Genomic DNA, 21,918 nt, shown 5'->3' on the forward strand with positions numbered 1-21,918 from the left:
AAGAATATCCAACCAAGTTGGATTCATTTTAATTTTAACATATAATAAGTTAAAAAAAGAAGGTATTTATTCATTTATGAAAAAAAGGGTAAACTCGGTGCGGTTTGGTAAAAATCAATTAATGGAAGTTTTTCTAAGTAAATATTATTGTATCGCATCCGCCACGTGACCATCACGAGGTATCACCGCTTTCAGTATATTTGCCTTTCCTTGAGTCGAGCAAAACCTTCGCCCCTCGGAACGTATATTACGTCCGTCTTCACCTGCCCACACGCATACTCCACCGTCTCCACGTTGCTTCGCCAATACCCTCTCGCCACATCAGACTCTCGGTTTCAGCACACGCTTCCGCTCGGCATTTACCCGCACGCGATCTTACCTCCCTCACACCAGTTTGGTCCTTCCGCCCGTCCATCGTCTCTCTCAGATCCCAATCTCTCTCTCTCCATCTGTTTGGAGGTTTCCGCCCCGCCCTCGTTCCGTTACCGGCCCTAACCCTAAATCCATGTCGTCGTCTCCGCCTTTCGTCTCGGGACAACCACGGCCGCGACCCGGCTTCGCCCCATCGGCCAATCCCAATGCCGCCGTCGCCACCCATAACCCCCAGATCGGCCGCTCCCCACCCCCCACCAGTGCCCCCCGCGCCGCGTCGCCGTCGCCCTTCTCCGCCTCCTCCCTCCCCGGCCCCCCTCCCCCTTTCGCGTCTCGCCCGCCGCCGCAGGGCGCGGCTGCCTTGTCTCAGGGCCTGATCTCCAGCAACGGGCCTCCCGTTGCGGGCATCGCTTCGCAGCGGTTCCCTCCGCCGTCTCCCGTGCAGCAGACGCCGCCGGTGGCCGCACCGGCGTCTATCAGGGCGCCTCCGCCGTCGGCTGCCCCTTCCCAGGCTCCCGGCGTCCAGTCGTTTCCCGGGAGCCCGCCTGCTGTTGCTCCTGCATCGTTGCCGTTAATGGGATCGCCGGCCTCGCAGCCGTTTAGTAGACCACCGCCAACGCATACACCGTTCGCTGGACCGCCAGCCTCGCAGCCACCCTTCGCTGGACCGCGGACGTCGCAGCCGCCCTCGGCAGGACAGCCTACCTCACAGCCGCCCTTCCCGGGACTGACGACCTTTCAGCGGCCTTTCGCCGTACCGCCATCCTCTCAGCCACCCTTCGGCGGACCACCAACCTCACAGCCACCCTTCGCCGGGCCTCCAACCTCACAGCCACCCTTCGCCGGACCGCCAAACTCTCAGCCACCCTTCGCTGGACTGCCTTACACCGGGCCGCCAACCTCACAGCCATTTGGTGCGTCACCGACCGTGCAGCCGTTCACTGGGGCACCGTACGCAGGACGACCATCCTCACCATCATATATGGGCCCACCATCTTCTCAACCATTTTCAGGGCCCCCAACTGCGGCCACTCCTTTCGGGGCTCCGGCTTGGTCGTCACAGCCACGGCAGGTCAGGGAATTTTGTAATCTGAATAAATCAAGATGCTCCCTCCATCTTGAATCTTAACTATTTGCAAATATGTGACTATTTCTGTTTTCTTTTGTTGAGCAACTAAAGAATTAACTGATTTTGTTGTTCTTCTGGAACCTACTGGGTTGACACGATGCCCATCTTCATTATACTTTTCATTCACATTGTTCATTACTTGGCTGTGTTTGCTCCAACTAGTTGATATGTGATTGAAGTTGACATCAGGTTATTCTTGAAAATTGGTTTTAGGTGGCCCCATCCATGCCTGGTGCTGTGCAAGCGCCTCCTACAATGTTTGGCATGCCACCAAGCACGCCAGGCCAATCTATGCCTCCCATTCCACCTGCTTTGGGTCATTCGTCTCTTGCAGGTCCTCAGGCCTCAACACCATCAAAGGTAGATCCAAACCAAATTCCACGACCAATGCCAAGTTCCTCAGTCATACTCTTTGAGACTCGTCAGGGAAATCAAGCAAATGCTCCTCCGGTATTTCCTCAAGCTGTGATATTTGCATAGTAGTATTTTCTTGTCGCTTATAGCTCATTTATAAATGATAACTAATTGTATAATGAGATTGTTTTTATCTTGTTGATTTGTTTCCTTTGGTTGTTCTGACTTACTACTGTTATTTGTTTAAGCCTGCAACTAGCAATTTCATTGTCAAGGATAATGGTAATTGCAGCCCTCGTTTAATGAGGTGCACCATGAATCAGGTATGTTTTTTATTAACATCTCTTTTGTTGGTTCCTTATAATTACTTTGTTTTAGTTTTAAACAAGTTTATGTTGGTAGATACCATGCACCGGAGACCTTTTGTCTACATCTAGCATGCCTTTGGCATTGATGGTGCAACCGTTGGCACTTCCACATCCTTCCGAGGAGCCCATCCAAGTAATGCACCTCTCTTCCCTTGGTCACTTAAAACATTTAGTGGCTAATGCTATTGTTCTAGGCATTTTAACTGAAGAAAGTAAGAATGGCTTCTCGCATTTTTTAGCATAACACCATGAAATCGAGTTATTCAATTGTTTTTGAAATCTTCTATTGTTGAGAGCAGGCTTAACATTTTGAATTTGCTGGTCATTTACTATGAACCTTTACTCTGAACTTCTCATGCCTGTAGCTCTCAATACTTAGTGCATCACGAAGAACACCAAATACAAAGCAACCTGTACGGAAGTATCGAGTTTGAGTTGTCTTCTGAACACATTCCTGGAAGGGCTGCTCTTTGATGTGGATGGCTGAATTAGTGGCATGTTAACATGGATAGTGAAGGAGGAATTATGAGAGTTGATCAACAACAGAGATCAACTTTAAAAGAAATGTTTTATTAAAGAAAAACATCGCGTTTTGAAGAGAAGATTAAATGCAGGAACTGCTATTATAAATCAATAAGCTGAACTGTCCATTATGAAAAGAAAGAGAAATCTTGCAGGTTTGCACAACTGACAGTCACGGTGCAAAATAATTCAGCCTGTTTCATGCCCTGTCAGATAACATTTCGTGGAAAACATTATATGAATTCATAGCAATTCTGTCTCAGCATTATCCCAGTTTTAATTAATTGTTTCTTCCTTTATGCATAATTTTTTGATTGGAAGCTATGACAATATATATGTAGCTCTCATGGAAATTCTATGACGACCAGAGATCTCCAAAAGTTGTGTATTTGTGTGAATCTCAAGCCTTCTTGAAGCTCATTGATTTATCACAGATTGCTGCAATTTATACTTTTCTATCAAGTAGATGGGATTGGGGATACATTAGCCTTTCTCTTTGGAAGGCTAAAAGCTCTGTCTTCAGTTCATATATGAAATGTACTTTTCATTTTTCCTTATATGATCGAGATGGGACATGTGTCAAAGTCCATTGTTACATCTGATGCTTTATGATTGAGATCTTGTTCATAATTTGTTTGGTGCTATGTAAGATGGTCTAGTCTCTATCTTAACCGTCATAGTCAGTTTTTTCCCCTTAGCTATGTCCTTCCATAATGCTGCTATGATTTGAATACATGGTGACAGAACCTAATCCTTCTGTTGGCTATGAGCAATGTTTGTTGTGTAATCTCTATATGTTTGTGTCTTTCTCCAATACTCTATATATATATCCTGATACCAAGATGTCTCTACCTTCGTAGCCCGGAAAACATAACTGAATCACATTAAGAGTTGCTTTAGAAATTAATACAAGGAAGGCTAGTGGAAGCTAGTTTGCGAGCAAAAATTTGAAGCTAGGACATCCAATCAGAAAGTTTTTAGCACGTTTGGATCAAAACAATTTGTTCCTGTATTTTTATTAGAATTTGTAAACTATGGATGCTGCACTTTAAATAGGTATTCTTGCTGCTAAGGCATAACCTTGGTTGCGTATAATTTAATTTGTCATGAAAAAAGGGCATCCTTTTATATGAAAAGTTATATTGTAGCTAAATTCATAAATATTGATGATTTTACTAAGCCTGCATTTGGTTTATGCACGTGGGCTAAAGAAGCAGATTTCTACTGTCATTTGCAGGGAAGAGAGGAAGTGTGTGTTTCTACTTATGAGTACTATTTCATTTGCTTTCTTTATGTCTGCATTCGTTTCTATTGTAATGTGTTGAATAAATAAGTGCTGACATTAACTTTAACCATTGGTTGATTGTTACTGACTTTGTTTCCAACCATTGGCAGCTTTGAAATTCTTGTTGATATGTTGGATAATATATTCACTTATTCTTATGTGGAAGCTTCATTATGCCAGAGGTATATTTTGACTTATCTAATTTAAGATCACTGAATTTCTATTTATTGTTTTGGGAATATAGATTGTGGACTTTGGTGAAAGTGGACCTATTCGGTGTTCTCGATGCAAAGGTTACATAAATCCTTATATGAGATTCATCGATCATGGACGAAGATTTGTTTGCAATTTATGTGGTAGGTTTCTAACTCTCAATTCAGTTAGATTATGCTAGTCTCTTGCTTTTAAAAAATTTTCCTATTTCAATATCTCCACTTGAGCTCTGAATACACTTCTTTGCCTGTCTCTGTGCTGGATCCTTTTGCAGTATGCTTATATTGTAATCATTTGAAAGTACCGGAGTGCTTATTATGATTATCCGCTGCACACCTTATTGTAATCATTTCAGATTTCAATAGTTTTATTTATAACTTTTGTTTGCAGGCTTTACCAATGATACTCCGCGGGATTACTACTGTAATCTTGGACCAGATGGAAGACGCCGTGATGCTGATGAAAGGCCTGAACTTTGTAGAGGAACAGTTGAATTTGTTGCTACCAGGGAATACATGGTTGGTGAAACTTTCATCTGTCTTCTAATGTAGTCTAGCTTTGTTTTTATTTGTCTTTATAGAATTGATATAGGTACAGACACAAGCATTTCTTAAATTACTTCTTCCAGTTAAAAGATTGAATATATTTCTTGGATTACTACTTTCAGTTAAATTTTTGTGTGTGGAGGATTTATGCATAAAGATATTGAATCCTATTCTGTGTGTGTGTGTGTGTATATATATGTGTGTGTGTGTGTACATATGTGTATATGTCTCCACCTCTCAATTCATCAAAACATTAGAATCACTTTTTAAGCATCCAGAAGCAGCTGTCTGGGTCATATATTCTGCCACATCTGCATGTTTGTTAGGACATGATATGTGTAGTTCCCATATGTGCTCTGCCTGCATCCGAGTGGTTGACTCCTTATGCAAATTTGGCAAATTTATGTGGAGAGAGTGGATGCCATATCCTAAAATTTATTATTGAAGTATTATATTTAGGTCTCACTCGGTTTAAAATTTGTTTTAAGCTATATGTTTGTCACCTTAAAAGAGGAGTCTTGATAATTGAGGTGGAGTGTGTGATTATTGTTCATTTATCTGACCTTAGAGAGTGAATTAAGTGTTTTTATGCCTTCCGCTGTTTGTCCTCTATGACCTGTCTTTATACTCTACTCTTTGTTAATCTTTTCCCCTCTAGTCTTCTAGGTCAATTTATGTACCACTTCGTCTCTGCTTGCTTTTCTTCTCTATCTCTCTTCTACTTGTTCAAAATTAGTCATTCCTGAATAATTGAGATCTGATGCTTTCTTCTTGATGTTGTATTATCTTCCAATCATGCTGCATGCTGAGATTAACTCCCGTTTACCAGCTTATGCTTAGAAACTTGCGACATATAATGCTGGAATTTTCTTGCTTGCTCTTCTGCTAAAATTTCTTGGTCTGAAAATCTATACTGAAGTGGCTTCTTGTTGCTGTTATAACTTGTGTTTCCCGCGTGTCATGTTTTTTTTTTCTTGTGTCTGGTTATGACTTTTTTCCTTACTTTGAAATGTATATTTTTGCATCTTATGACATTTCTGTTATACTGTTAAAATTATGAAGGCCGACTTTCTTTTTATGATAGCACTTCCAAACCAATCTGAAAATTTCCTGCATTGCTGCATATGAACAAGACATTTTAGTGCCTTCATTTATTGATGTGGTGCTATCTTGTTGAGGATGTGGTTCTATCTTGTTGAGGATGCATTGAAGTGACTGACATTAATGGCTTTAACTTTCTCACTTTTCTTTCTCTCGCTATACTTATTTCATATTTTAAATGAACCAAGAGAGCCTCTGCCTACATTTTCACACAAAAAAAGTAAAAAAAAAAGATGAGTAAAAAGAATAAGTAAACAGTGGCTGTTCATCAACTTAGCTATTTTTTTAAAGTCCTTATTTTGATCTTAGTGCTATATGCCTCTTTGGCCACTTGAAGAAAATCCTTTACATAAAGAAAAAATGTCGGAAAATTAATTTTTCTTCCCGGGATCGGTTATATTCTTTGTGTGCAAAATGCAAAAGCATTTACAACTGTCATGTCACAATAAAACATTATATGTTTCTTCTGTGGGATCGTGTTAATTTTTGCAATGATCATTTGGTTTCAGGTTCGTGATCCAATGCCTGCCGTCTTTTTCTTCCTCATTGATGTTTCAATGAATGCTGTACAAACGGGTGCTACTGCAGCAGCTTGCAGTGCAATCAGTCAGTCTCTTGCAGATCTTCCTGTGAGTTATTGATTCTTTCTATTGTTAGTTATGTACAGCAGACTGAGTACCTTTACAAATGTACATTCACATTGAAGAAGTACAAATGTTATAATTACATAAGAAAGGACATATGTTGTGGTTATTGCATTCTTAATATTTTTTGGACATTGTCATTTATGTATTATAGATAATTAGATATTACTAGCTATATACCGGAAGTGTTATCAGGCTTGACCCACCTGGTAAACTTGTAAACTGGTAAGGACTAAAATGATGCAGATTTTAATTTGACTGTGGTATGAGGGTACTAGAAGTAGAACCATAATAAATTAGATGTTGGGGCAGATATTGGATCCTAAAATTGATATTTTGCTTCCTCTTTTATGCTCAATCTATTTAGCTTCCTATTTAAGTTCCCTAAGATTGAACATGAGTTTTGATGATCTATTTCGACTCAACTCAAATCTGAGTTATTCAATCATTCTAAGACAATGGAACATCTGTTCATCACATATGAAGAACAAATGTTTTGATTGATCAGGAATGAGTATAAGTTAAATCAAACTGTAATGACTGATATGTAGTTAGATAAAAGTTCTGGTTTCCAGGTGTTGCTTACTGCTAATTTTTTATAGGTTCAACTAGGAGCTATTTGTCATTTAACTTCCAAGAAAAACCTCCCCTGCAATATATTGCTTACCTTGCCTTATGAATTTCTGTAACTGTGGTCATGTGGTGTAAATGCATACAATTTTAGATGACTTATACTTTTGTGTTAATTCTGATATTTCTCACCATGAGTGCTTGATTTTGCTTTCACATACTTGAAGTTAATTGATCTTTTGAGTAAATACATTTGCTTCTTTTGCAGGATGGTCCGCAGACAATGGTTGGGATTGCAACTTTTGATTGCACTATTCATTTCTACAATCTAAGACGTGCCTCACAGCAGGTATATAGCAAATATCATTTTGGACGACAAGCATTTTGGTCTATGCATCGCATTGTTATTCAGCTTAGAATTAAGAATAACCATTTTTTTGAATTAATATTGCCACATAGAACTTGAAAACAGCCAACTTCTACTGGAATTGAGGTAGCATATTGTACATTCTTCGTATATAGTTTTTCATCAGAGGATGTTATAAGAATGAATTGTGGTAAAGACTTTGCAATTTCAATGATGACGAAGATAATACAGGATGAACGAAATATAGCGACATTAACTCAATGGTTAATATGAGGCCATGAAGTTAAATTGAATATGGAAGGTGGTATTGAACTGATTCCCACAATTGCAACTACCAGCTTCATCATTTTGTCCATGACAATATGTCGGTGTACCAGGTTGGGATCTTTAGGTTTAGGAAATTTCAGAGAAGCCTTGATATAAAGATTTTCTTAAGCAGGTCTTCTGATGAAATATAGATGCTTGAATGCATTAATAAAAGGAAACACAGCATGAATAAAATGCGGGTAAACATCAACATTCTAAAATGCAAATTAAAGATTGCTTCTGAAGTCAGATTTTGGGGAGACTGGAGAGTCTATGACATTGCATTTGGATGTCAGCCAAGCTGCAACAAGGTTGATTGGTTGAGGTTAATCAGGGCTCTGCAAGTTTGCATCACCATTAGATGTTGGCAGGCATCAGAGTAAGGAATCTCGAACTTATGGTGAAGGGACTTATGGCATACACATATACGTATATATGTGGTTCAACAAGGTGGGTAAGGGCAGTTAACTTTAAAACTTGCAAACGAGATAAAATATCTCAGCCAATCTGTAGATTTTTTAGTATTTTGTTAGAAAAATCTAGATGACTTTGTATAATATAATGATGAAATTCGTATGAAAAATCTGAAAAATAGAAAATACTATATAAACAAGTAAAACATACGCAAGTGACAATTTAGACTCGATTGGTTCAGTTCTGACGAACTGAAGATTCAAATGGAAGCTTCAAATTGAATCGAAGTTTATGATGGATCTATCAAGCACCTATTTGCTTTTGCAATGTAGATCTCCTCAATATCTAAAGTTTTTCCACAAATTGTTGATCTACCTCTGATGCACCATGATCTTATGTTGAAGTCCACCCCTGCATTGCAAACAGTTTGATTGGTCTCAAATCATCACATGTAATTTATTCACTATGCCTTGTAATGTATGTCAGCATCTGATATCGTTTTTTGGTCCAGTCAGTAGGGAATCCATCCTTGATCATGTATACTGGTTTCAAGATGATGGTTGGCTCCAGATGCTGCCTTTCTCAATCTGTTGGTCTTAACGTGCTGGTTGAAATTTAAGATTTTCTATTCACCACCTTGTATGATAAATCATCTTTCACTATATTTTTCAAGCTCCTTAGTTGGATTTCATGTGTTGCCAATCCCCTCATTTAGTGGACATTTTCACTAGCATATTCTGGTAATGTTGGTTTACGACCAGATCTTGTCGATTTTGGTCCTGCACAGGTAGACACATCAAGCAAATGACTGCAGCTTACATAACTAGTCTTATCTAGTTAAATTCTGTTGCAGTGTTGATATAATCTGTAGAATCAATCTATCTATCAGAGACTTGACAATCTTGAACCTGTTTGTTTAAATTTAAGTAGGAGATGTAAGAATTGATACATAGAATTACTTTTTTATCTGATTGATTATCAGATGAAGCAGAAGATATATTAGCCATTTGCATCAAGCTCAAACTTCCTTCTTGCATGCGTGCTTCTCCAAAAGCACACACAATATGACAAAATTGGAGTTATTCTGTGGATTGATATAAATTTTTTTAAAATGCAATTGTTTCATTAAGTATAGCTAATTCCAGACTAGTCATAGTACATATTTTATACGGGTTTGCTTATTCATTTTTCCAGAATTTGGACTTTATCAATTCATTTTTAAAAGATGGTTTGAAAGTAGATAAAGATTAAGCAGAATGAACAGGTATTGTTCCCTGTTGTACCAAATAACACAGGATCTATCAAGAGATTGGCCTGTGATGCTCTAGCGAGCTTTCAGAAGAGTCTCACCTATCCTATTGTAATTTAAACAGATTCTTGGCAGATAATGAACTTCTGAAATTACTTCCTCTGCTATTGGGTCGAAATATACACTGTGTTTGGGTGTTGTAGCAATGGATTATGCAACAAGGTTACAGGAAAATGGAATATATATCATACAATAACAATTTGATGTAATGCAGTAATACTACATGTCACTAGATCTTGTACAGTTCCTTTTTTGTAAAATATTTAGAGAAAATGACATTAGCAGTAGATATAATGAGCTTAGAAAAAGAATCATCAGAGAATTGAAGAATAAAGAGAAAAGAACAATATATAAGAATGCAGCAGATGGAGAGAGGCAGGAGAACAGTAGCAATGGTGGAAGGCGATTAGTCGACCTCTTTCTCTCTTACTTCCTTTTTTAATATTCACATGGAGGACCATCAGTCTGGCTTTTGATAGAATTTTAATATTGCCTAGACTAGACAAAAAAAACTCATTAGAAGTTTTCTTTTAGTTACTTTAAAAGGGTAGGGCTCTGCTGGATTTTGTAGTTTCTTTAGTATTTTGCTGCCAACAGAAAATGACCAAAATGCTACTTAGGATTTTTAAATAGCTACAATTACAGTGATGAAAATTCTTTAAAAAATTCTTGATAAATCCAAAACAGTATTAGTTAGCTATAACAAAGCCAAGAGACAAATTTAGATCATGATTTTTAATAGTCTTATTTGATATATATTAAGTTTGACTTCTTTTATAGCATGAAATTCTTCTGAATAATGTCTATTTATTTGCTTCATTGCTTTTTCACTCATGCATCCATGCATCTGTATTGATAACTGATCCGACTGGAATGATATTTTCTAATGTTACATCCATGCAGCCTTTAATGCTCATTGTTCCTGATGTTCATGACGTTTATACACCCCTTCAAACAGACATAATTGTTCAACTTACTGAGGTTTGCCTTCTTTATCCTATTTTTCTCGTGTTTATTAAGAATTACCCTTTGGTTTCTTGCTTAAATAATATTTCTATTCTTTCTGAGAATCCAGTGCCGCCAAGGTTTGGAGCAGTTGCTAGAGAACATCCCAAGCATGTTCGATAACAATAAAGTTGCTGAGTCTGCATTTGGTGCGGCTATCAAGGTGATACTTATGCTTAGTATAATAGTTGTAAATTGTAATTCTTTTATGCTCCTTTGCCTTCTTTTCTCCATTGGGTAATTCAAATATGAACACTCGCCCCCACAGAAGTGTCCAAGAACTTCTTCACTATTATCTCTACTAAATTTGTTAGATAAGCTTTTGATGATTTCGTATACCTGGACCATGCATTTAAATGTAAAATGTAATGTTTCATCTATCGCAGGCTGGGTTCCTGGCACTGAAACCCACAGGTGGAAAACTTCTTGTGTTTCAGTCAGGTAAGCAGCAACATTCATTTTTTTAATCCTGATATTGTTATTGGAACTTTTGCCTTTTGTTTTAGTTATGATCCAATCCAAAATCGTTGTAGACCGAACCAATCATTGGTTCCCAAACATGGATGAGTGAAATTGGATCCATAAATCAGTAACTAAAAGAACAGAAAAAGCTTTTATTGTGTTACTTGAGTTATAGAGGAATTCCTGAACCAAAGAATTAGACGAGTTCTTTGTTACCCAGAATAAAATAACAACTTAGAGTAGCAAACAAATTATATTTGTTGAGAAATGCAAAATGATATCTGTTCATTAAGTAGATTTGCATAAGATCAGGTACCTTCCTGTTTGTCAGATTCCTCTCGTCTGCTCTGTGCGCCATTTCCTCCATTTGGTACTGCAGCTAAGAAACATGGACACGGGACATGGACATGACACGGACACAACAGCACATCATATTTAAAAAAAATTAAGACACGGACACGGCGATGACACATGTATTTTTTTAATATATATAAAATTATAATTCATACAAATATATTAATTATAAAATTATAATTATATATTAAATACAATTATATTTCCATAATTCTATGGGTTTTGTGATTGACTAGCTTGTCGTGGACAAAAGTTGTCCAAGCCAAATGTACCATTAGTCTTAGCGCCTAGATAATTCTTTTTATACTGGTCATTTTTAACTTTGGTTGTCAAACAATATTTGTCCTTCAGTGTCTGTATCCTGCAGGTGATGGAGAAAATAGTGTAACTATGAGTCTGTTAACCGATTGTCTTTATTGGAAGAGGATTCAACATGGTTGTCCACTATTAATATTGCAGCTAGACAACAGTTGGAGAGGTGTCATTGTTCTGTTTGACATTGATAACATGCATATTTTATATGAAAAGATATCTGAAGTGGTAAATCATGGGCTGTTGCATAGGAAAAGCATATTAAGACAAGTCAAGGATTTTTAATTTTTTTTTGCAAAGGGTAAATGATGAAGGCGGGATTCGAGTCCAGGATCATGTGATAAACTGTCAAGATCTTTACCAGCTGAGCTAGCTGACACATTTGAGTCACGAAATTTTGATGTTGCATTTATTTATATTTCATAGTTTTGTTACATAATGTTTTATGTTTTGTTAGCACTTGTTACCAGGAAGTTGGTGTGTGTTTTCTGCACTAAAATTATTATATCTAAAGTGGTGAATCATGGGCTGTTGCATAGGAAAAGCATATTAAGACAGGTCAAGGAATTTTGTTTTTTGCAAAGGGTAAGTGATGAAAGCGGGATTCGAGTCTAGGATCTTGTGATAAACTATCAAGATCTTTACCAGCTGAGCTAGCTGACACATTTGAGTCAAGAAATTTTGATGTTGCAGTTATTTATATTTCATAGTTTTGTTACGTATGTATTATGTTTTGTTAGCACTTTTACCAGGAAGTTGGTGTGTTTTCTGCACTAAAATTATTATATATGAGAATTGTTTGTGTTTTATGAGATCTGATGGAAATTTGGTGATTATGGAGTTTGTCGAAGATGAGGCTTGTCTATATGATGTTTAATTCTAGTAAAACTAAGTGAGAATATTTTCTTATTTTCTGCAACTATCTAGTTTAGTTATTATATTTGGATTTCCATATAAAAGTCCGTACTACATATGGTTTAATGCATCCTTATATGGATAGGGGCAAGATTCATGGTCCAGACATGTCTTATGGCCATCAGTCATTTATATAAACATCTGACTATACAGAGATGCATTAAGTGAGAACAAAAATGTTGGAGCATCAGCTTAGGTATTTTGGGCTTGGTCAATAAAAAGATGCGAGGTATTCACGAGGAGCCTGCTAGACATGATTGGTACAATTAGAGCAGTGTAGTCAGGGGCCATCTTGACAAACAAGGATGCTGCACAAAAATTTGAAATTAGTTAGTATGTACCAGCTGGTATTAAGTTATAAAGCTGAAATAAATTAGTTTAGCTTTTCTTGCTTTTTTTGGTTTAGACTGTTTTGTATAAAAATTCTAGTGTTGAAATAAAGTCTGAAATTATGTTCATCTTGAAACTCCCCATGGAATCAAATACTGATTTGTACTGCATTTTACAGACTGGTAGAGTAGCATGTGAACACAGGCAGTCATTAGCAAATAAAAAAGAAACAGAAAAAGAAAGAAAAGAAATGAGCCAAACTCTTTATGTTTTGGCTGGTAAAGTACAGTCTCCATTTATTTGTCCCATCTTGGTTTGGTACATGGTATGTACCGCCTTTTACAGGCTTAGCAAAACTATGCTTGAAAGCCAATTTGAGAGAAACAGAACTGGGTCAAGTTACCCTAATTGACACAGGCAGTCGCCTTTGATTGGGGCAGTATGTCTCTGTATGATACATTTCTTTGTTTCTACAATATGTGCATACCCGAGAATCATGTTAAGACTCAGTATTAATTTTAAGTTTTAGTCTGGTTCAATCTCTTTCGAATGCTAATAATATTTTCATAGGCTCATATTCTACTGCATCTGAAATTGGACTTCAACCAGATTCATTTTAAATATGAACTTTACAAGCTTAATATTGACTCTTAAGATCAATGCTGATATCGAACAATTCAACCCTGAGTGATCAGGCTCAAGCTCCATAACCTTGGCTTCACCATACCTCCTCCATTTACCTTTATCTAACTCTCAAATTATGTTTTATTTCCTTTTTGCTGATGGTGCTTGTACAAGAATCAGACCTTTTGTTTATTTTTGCAGTTTTGCCATCAGTTGGTATTGGGTCTCTTTCTGCCAGGGAGGCCGAGGGAAGAACAAATGTTTCTGCTGGTGACAAGGTGTACTTATTACACATACTCTTCTTGAATCCTTGTTAGCTGAATTCTTGTGATGTTTGAATTTCTTTTTCAGTTTTGCACAACTTGTTCAGAATTATGACCCATTGGATATCTGAATCTCGATGATGATTTCTTTTCAGTTGCATTGACACTATGTGTCCAGTTAAACTGCTTATATAATAATCAGCTATTCTGACTGCACTGTTGCACATTGATTTTAATGAAATATTTGTCCACTGATGAAGTTAGATGCCACTAAGATTTGTGTCGAAATAAATGTTGAACCTGAAGTATGTCTAATCTAATACTTGTCAATTTCAGGAAGCTCATAAGTTTCTCCAACCAGCAGACAAGACATTGAAAACAATGGCCATAGAGTTTGCTGAATACCAGGCAAGTTGCTTGGTTTTATCCTGCCACATACCTCACTAAGTTGGAATTTAGACTAATTTATCTGACAATGTTCTCCAGGTTTGTGTGGATATATTCATCACTACCCAGACTTTTGTGGACATTGCATCCATTTCTGTTGTTCCAACAACTACAGGGGGGCAGGTAATTCTTTTTATCTTAGTCCTTTATCAGGAATTTGAGGAATATATAAATCATTTGCTAAATCGCTACTGATCGTGTGATGTTGAAAAATGTTTTCTTTTGGATTCACTGTTATAGCTATATAAATCAGCTTTGATTTCTTTGTGGTAGGATCTGTAATTAGGACACTGTGGTGTGGGGACAATAAGATCTCATTGTTACCAAGATGCAGTGGATATATTGTGATTGTCAGGATGATTGGATTCTGTACCGATTACTATGTTTACAGTATTATTACTTGATTTATTACTATATTTATAATTCAACTGGTTTTACAGTATTATTACTTGTCAGGATGATTTTTTCCATACCGATTACTATGGTAGCCTCCAACTTGAATTGTTTAATGTACTTGTTGTTGTGGTATCTTTTTTGTCTTCTCAGACATGTCAGGAACACAACGATTTTTTGCCAGCTTATTTTCCATTAAGTGGTTCAATCTCAAACTTCTTGTGGAAGTAGTTACATCTTGCCCAGTAAAAATTATCATCTATTCTCTTATTTCACTACGCTGTTGAAAGTTCTAAAACTATGAGACATTGTCAAGTTGAAATTTCAAAGTTTCTTTCCTCTAATTTCAGTAGCATTCTTCCATAATGCACCAATCACTTCTTCTAACATATTTTTTTTAGAAAGTTATAGGAAATCACTTCTTAATATATATGTGATGTTTCTTGGCTAGAAATTATGTGCCAAACATGAAATTTTGTGGCTTTTTGTTGTTGTACTTATTCACATGCCTAAAGGCATTTTGTGAAGCTGGTTATAAAAAAGTCCTTTTAGTTACCATTGTAGCATATTCTTTGAAATTAGTTTATTCACCGATTTAAGTCATTGTAATACTATATTCCTCCTCCTTGAGGTCTCTTGTCTGACATGTGGTGATCGTCATAAGAACTAATGTATCCTTGATATTTTATTGCTAAAAAGAGCATAATGATAGCAGTGGCAAACATTAATAAATGTCCAATTTTAAGTCCAAATGTTTATTAGTTGTAAAGTTTACAGTGAAAATAAAACTTATAATAGTCAGTGCAGTATGTGAAACAGAATGTTTCTTCTGTTGCTATGTCAAAAGATATTCCTTCATAAAATGTCGTCTACGCTTCATCCCTGGCATATTCTGTTCCATCTTTCCTTTTCCTACAAAGTCTCATTGCTTGTTGCTTCAATAAGTGTACAAGGATTCAAAGCAAATGAATTTTATTAACTGTGGGAATAATGCAGCAGTTGTTTGTCAGGATTGCTTTTTGTGGTTTGTTTCCAGATTAGGTTCCATATATACCATTCTCTTGTTCTAGTATATTTTTGCTATGGATATAATGCTTAAATTTCTGGATGCGCTTAAGATTTATTTCTTTCGCACCTGCTGTTTTACAAGTACGGCTACTATTTATAGTTCGATTGTCATTGTGCATTGACACATAACAACTGTCATGGTTAATTTAGCAGATATTATTCCTTTATGCTGGATTATTTAACTCAACTTCCATGTTATTGTTGCAGGTATATTATTATTATCCATTTTCTGCTCTTTCTGATCCTGGTAAACTCTACAACGATCTTAGATGGAACATCAGTAGACCCCAAGGTTTTGAAGCAGTGATGCGTGTTAGATGTAGCCAGGTACATTTGATTTGGCATATAGTTTTCTTGCATCTGGATGTGCTATGTTTGGTAAAAAGTTTTCTCAGAAGTAATTATTTTCTGTGTCATGATTTTCTAGGGTCTTCAAGTTCAAGAGTATTCTGGAAACTTTTGTAAGCGTATTCCCACTGATATTGATCTTCCTGCGGTGAGTATTTTTATATTATCATCAAAACTGATCTAGCTAATGTTAATTTCAACTTTAAATTTCCTTGTAAATCATTAAGCTCTGATGATAATAGCTACCAGTTATGACTTTGAACCTGCAAATTGTTTTATCTACTATCAAGAATAGCTCTGATGATACTTCATTATTCTAAATACAATGCCTTGTAGAATTGTTGCTTTTGTAAATGCCATCCAATTTACTGTAGCATGAATGTCCATCCAACACTGTTGTTGTGATTTGTACTTGATCACCCTCAAGGTATGTTTCTGAACTTTAACATTACATAAGCATGAAGTTCTAGCTAACCCATGCTAAAACCACAATGGATTCCATCTGGATTTAGTCCCACACTGGAACCCTATTAGCGATCGTGAGGCTATATCTAGTGTGTTGAACCATTCTCTTCCCACCTTGCTGGGCAAAATGGAAGAGGAAAAATCAGTGCATTCTTATTGGAGGTAGAGGGTCCTGGTTCACAGGTCATTGTGAGTGGTACCGGATCAATTCTGCAGGTTCTTGTGTTAGCTATACATGCTGCATGGCCACTCCATGAGATGGTGAATCCTTAGCCTTCCGAGATGAGTGAAAAGAATCGAAGACAGCAGAAGCAAGAGTCATTTAGGTCCCATTCCTAGCCTGCATATAGTGTCCACTCCGTTGATAAGTCAGGGTACTCCTGGAAGGTGATCAGGCTTTATGAAGTCAGCTTTTGCTTTTCTTCTTCTCCTTTATATATTGTGTTTAATTCTGCCCAAAAAGTTCTTTATTCTAACTGCATTTCTATCAGAATTCACATAGATATCTACAAACAATGGAGTATGATGTGCTACCTCCCAGTAACTGTCCATGTACTAATGGTCTAATATTTTTAGTATTTATTGTCTGCTCTAAGGAAGCCTTTCTGATGCAGATTGACAGCGACAAAACCATCATGGTCACATTTAAACATGATGATAAGTTCCAGGAGAATTCAGAATGTTCCTTTCAGGTATATAAGTAGAACCTCTGCGATTATGGGCTTATATCATTCAATAATTGAATGCCTTCTCTCCAAACTCAGTGTACCTTTTGATAAATATATCCAACCGCAAAGGACATGTTAACTTTAGATAGCAATATACATTTGTCTCTTTTGAACAATAAACGTGGTAGCACAACTTCTGTTTATGTTTCATTCTGCAGTGTGCACTTCTTTACACTACTGTGTATGGGCAAAGAAGAATTCGAGTTATGAATATCTCCCTTCCTTGCACTACCATGCTCAGTAGTCTGTTCCGTTCAGCAGATTTGGATACTCAGTTTGCTTGTTTTCTCAAGCAAGGTAAAAAATTTAAAACTCTGTTACATGATATCACTTAATGCTTCTTCCTTGATCTATTGCTGCAGCATAACTTGCTGTAACTTTTTTGTTGCTACTATTGTACATTTTAGAACTGTTATGTTACTATTACATCTTATCAATCTACTGATAATATTTAAGGTTTCAATTCTAAAATTGCTAAATATTTGGCATTTTTCTGGACTTTGTAGCTGCAAGTATGCTCCCTGTGAGCCCTCTTTCCCAAGTACATGAGCAAATCACAAACCTCTGCATCAACATCCTACATGCCTACCGAAAATTTTGTGCCACAGTATCATCAGCAGGACAGCTAATTCTTCCTGAAGCTCTCAAGCTGTTGCCTCTATATACTCTAGGTACACCTATACAAGTCCACGTTGCTGTGTATTATTGTGTCAATGATTTTCCTTTGCTACTTATCAAATGTCAATGAATGATATGAGATCTTCATGTTATTTAGTCATAGAAGATAAATTGGAATTGTAATTTGAGCAAGAGATGATATGACATTGTTCACACTTCACAGAATATATATTGGAATCAAAACCAGAGAAGTAGATGATCTAATATTTGTTCTGTTTTTCATGAGTTGTGCAATGAATATATTCAGACTCTGATGTGGACTTTCATCTTAAATTTAAAAGTTGTGCAATAATTTCTGTTTCATTACCTGCCCATGGACTCATGTTGTTGTGAGAAAGAAATTTCTTTTTATTTTTTTTGTGTTGACATGAGCACAATTTCCAACAATATATTGAAGTTTTTCTATGTAATTAATAGGTGAATGTATCTAGTGAAAATTGTTTGTAAAAGGTAAGTTCTTGAGGTAATTATGAGTTAACTGTAAATGCATTGAGATCATCAAATTTGATGGTGAAGTTGCTCAATAACACAAAAGCCTTGCATAGCCTTGCACAATAATTAGGGCACGTCTCTGAAGCACAACATTCTAATACTATCTAGATTGTTATGGTGGTTGGGCATGCAACCTGGCATTGCATGATTGTTAGTTCTTTGATTAGGTATCCAAATATATAAGATAAAATTAATAACAAATATTACCAAATTACTAATTAGTGATATCATTTGCATTGAGGTCCTTGTTAACAAGCCCTAGATGAAACTATGTGGTCTAATGAATTGTTGAGCAAGCACCTCCATACATAGGAAGGACCAATAGGAAGCCAGAGTTTAATTGATATATTCTATTAATTTATGGCGATTGTTCTCTCAGCTCTGTTAACTTAATTTTTAGCATGGTCATCTTAAGGTGTCCAATTATTCGAGGTCACTGGAACTACCTTCAGTATGTACTCATTTATCCACAGCCTCAAGTTATGTTGTGTACATCCTTATGTTTCCAGGTTCTACATTAAACATTTTCATCAGACCTTGTGATATGAAATGGTTTAAAAATATAGAAAATGAATCTTCTAAGTCTTTAAAGTTTCTATAGGATTGTATCGTATTTTTTTAATATTGTACATATAAATGTCCTTGTATCTTCATTTTATTTTTTTGCCTGAATTGGATCCTTGCAAAAACTTTTGCAGAGTAATTTCTCTTTTTATTATCGGAAAGTAAATCAAATTTAAAATTCAATTGCCATTGTGGTTGCCATCAGTTCTTCGTGTGGATTATTTGTTTTGTTACCTTCATTTCATTGCCATGCCTAGTGTATATTGCATGAATAAGGTTAGAGAAAGCCGCATTCTATGCTGGAATACAAGTAAATCACTACCCTTTATGTTATTCTACATTCTCAGCATTGGCTAAAAGCATTGGGTTGCGAAATGATGGGCGGTTGGATGACCGTTCCTATTGGATCAGCCATGTCGCATCAATTTCTATATCATTGGCTATTCCTTTAGTATATCCTAGGATGTTATCTATTCATGACCTTACTACAAAGGTATGTATAATGAATCATCATTCTTAATTGATCTTTAAGTTCAAACTAGTTCGATCAATTATTTGTTTGAACTCAAAATTATTCTAATGATGCAGGAGGATGATGGATCCCTTTTAGCTTTAAATATTCCTCTTTCTAGTGAGCACATAAATGATGATGGAATTTATCTTTTGGAAAATGGTGAAGATGGGTTAATTTATATTGGAAACATGGTCAACCCAGATACCCTACAACAGATATTTGGAGTTTCTTCTGTGGATGGACTTCCATCTCAGGTACATTTCATTTGCTTCATTTCATTGGCACTGAAAACAGACCTTAGTATCATAGTTCTTTTCTATGTTAATATGAAAACAAGTGAATATTCATGATGATCACTGATGAAACTTCAACAGCATGCTAAAAATTTCTCATTCCTTTCTTTGTTGACTGATGACTTATAACAAAACAAGCAATCAAATATGTCTTGATGACTGAACCTTTATTACTGTGTTAAAGAGACTTCCTTGATGGATCTGCATTTTCGTGATCCAAAGATATGGGAAATACTCAGATAATGCTATTGTGATTTAGTTGATTGACAAAAGTTGTTTCCAGTAGGGTTTAGTATAGAATGGATTCAACTGTGTTGATTTCATGTTTCATTGTTGGTGGCAAACCTTTAGTTTCAGATTGTGATGAAGAATCTATATTATTTGGTCATTTGAGTCATCTAGGGCAAAGCATGTAGGTTACTGAAAAAAAACCTTTACTTGCAAACTGCAATACTAGGCAATCTTGTTGCTTTTAGTTTCTAAAGCAGGTCTGCAAGTGAATAGTGTCACCATGGATTAAAATTTTAGCAGCATGTCCTTTGGCTGTTCCCGTTAACCAGCTGAAGGTAATCTGTCAAAGGCTGTTCTCGAACACTCAGACACCCTCTCATAGTGCATACATTCTGTTGGAACTCGCCCAAATTCAAAAGCATATTGCCATCTGACATCTGAACAGAGGTCTCTTAACTTGTTTACTACGTTGTTTTTGAGAATTTAACTGTGTTTGTGTGGTGTCAGTGAGTATGTGGAGCATAAGCTTGTGATGTTTGCACATCTTCTGTGCATGTATTTTTGTCTGCATTACTGTCTGCTCTCATTTGTGTGTGCCTGCAGGCGCTTTTCACCAGTGTATCCATGTGTGTTTTCAGAATACATGAGGGTGTAATGCTTTGATAACTCTGGTTTAAGATCTTGAACTGACATGCTGTGTGTTTGTGCTAGTTCACAAGTGTTTCCTTTTATGTTTGCAGAATACATGAGGGCATTATGCTATGATGACCCTGATTTAAAATCTTGAACATTCTCATGATAAAACAACTTCATTTGGATGTAGCTTAGTAGTGCATGTCTTGGATTATTGTTTGCTGAAGATATGATGATTTAGGATGATTGATTCTGGCTTGATTTTCATAATCAATTAGAAATTTTGTTACTTACTGGTGAATTGCATTCTCGGTCAATGCAGCTTGTTTTAGAGCAGTTCGACAATGAATTGTCAAAGAAACTAAATGATGTAGTGAATGAGATTAGACAGCAGAGATGTTCATACCTACGGTATGGCAGATGTTTTCTTTTTGTCCTCGTGTATCTTAATAGCTAGTATGTACAAAACACTAAAGTGTTTAAATATAATGTGCAGTTTGCGGCTATGCAAAAAGGGTGATCCTTCAGGTCAGTTAATATTTAAAGCCGTACGAAGCACCAGATAGTTTTCGTGATCTTGTATTTCTGCTTTGTGTGCTCAGCTAAAATCCAGAAGTTTCCTGCAGTGTGATTTATTTTGCATACTTCATCGGAGTTTCCTTTTTGTGCAGGCATGCATTTTCTATCTTATATGGTTGAAGACAAAAGTCCCGGAGGCCTCTCCTATGTTGAGTTCCTTGTACATGTCCACCGACAAATCCAAACAAAAATGTCTTGATCCAGATATGCATGTGCAGAAAATTTTGGTTGTTATTTGGCTTTTTTTTGGTTTTGTGGAACTTAAACTAAAGTTGAAGATGGGTTACCAACAGGAGCATTGGATGCTTCTGTGCACTAGCTGAGTGCTGTTGCCGCTGATTCACCTTTCTCGTGAGCCAGAGCAGGTGACAGTTTTCAATTTTAACTACTGTTATTACTGGGAGGTAGACCAAACAGATTAGTTATAGGTGCAATATTTGGCTGTTGTCTGAGGCCCCTTATTCGAGATTTATTTTGATTTGGTTTAGACTGGGGGGGGGGGGGGTGGGGTTGTATGATATTGAAGCTGATGTTTGGGGTCTCCATAATAAAAGAAAGGTTAATTACCCCATCAGATATTTTCTTGGGTGATTATATTGTTGGGTTAACAAGTAAACAAACGTCAAGTTTTCTTCTGTATCTTCAATTATCTCATAAACTCTTATCTCTGGAATCGGTCTTAAGGTTACCATATTTAAGCAAGCTTGTCATTCATGAGTCA

General features: G+C 36.7%; 1 protein-coding gene across 1 annotated transcript; it reads left to right on the forward strand.

Moving 5' to 3' along the window:
- The first annotated feature begins 343 nt into the window (after nucleotides 1-343).
- Nucleotides 344-21,918, forward strand: LOC135622686 (protein transport protein SEC24 C-like). The gene is made up of 24 exons (XM_065124726.1): nucleotides 344-1,444; nucleotides 1,715-1,951; nucleotides 2,104-2,178; nucleotides 2,258-2,356; nucleotides 4,275-4,386; nucleotides 4,634-4,761; nucleotides 6,399-6,518; nucleotides 7,372-7,452; nucleotides 10,403-10,480; nucleotides 10,575-10,667; nucleotides 10,891-10,945; nucleotides 13,703-13,779; nucleotides 14,101-14,172; nucleotides 14,251-14,334; nucleotides 15,880-15,999; nucleotides 16,100-16,168; nucleotides 17,100-17,177; nucleotides 17,372-17,510; nucleotides 17,720-17,884; nucleotides 19,295-19,440; nucleotides 19,536-19,715; nucleotides 20,941-21,029; nucleotides 21,115-21,146; nucleotides 21,290-21,918. Exons 1-24 carry the CDS (start codon nucleotides 506-508, stop codon nucleotides 21,394-21,396), a joined length of 3,375 nt encoding a protein of 1,124 aa, XP_064980798.1. The 5' UTR covers nucleotides 344-505; the 3' UTR covers nucleotides 21,397-21,918.

Source organism: Musa acuminata, chromosome BXJ2-9 (assembly GCF_036884655.1).
Source record: "Musa acuminata AAA Group cultivar baxijiao chromosome BXJ2-9, Cavendish_Baxijiao_AAA, whole genome shotgun sequence".
Lineage (NCBI taxonomy): Eukaryota > Viridiplantae > Streptophyta > Magnoliopsida > Zingiberales > Musaceae > Musa > Musa acuminata.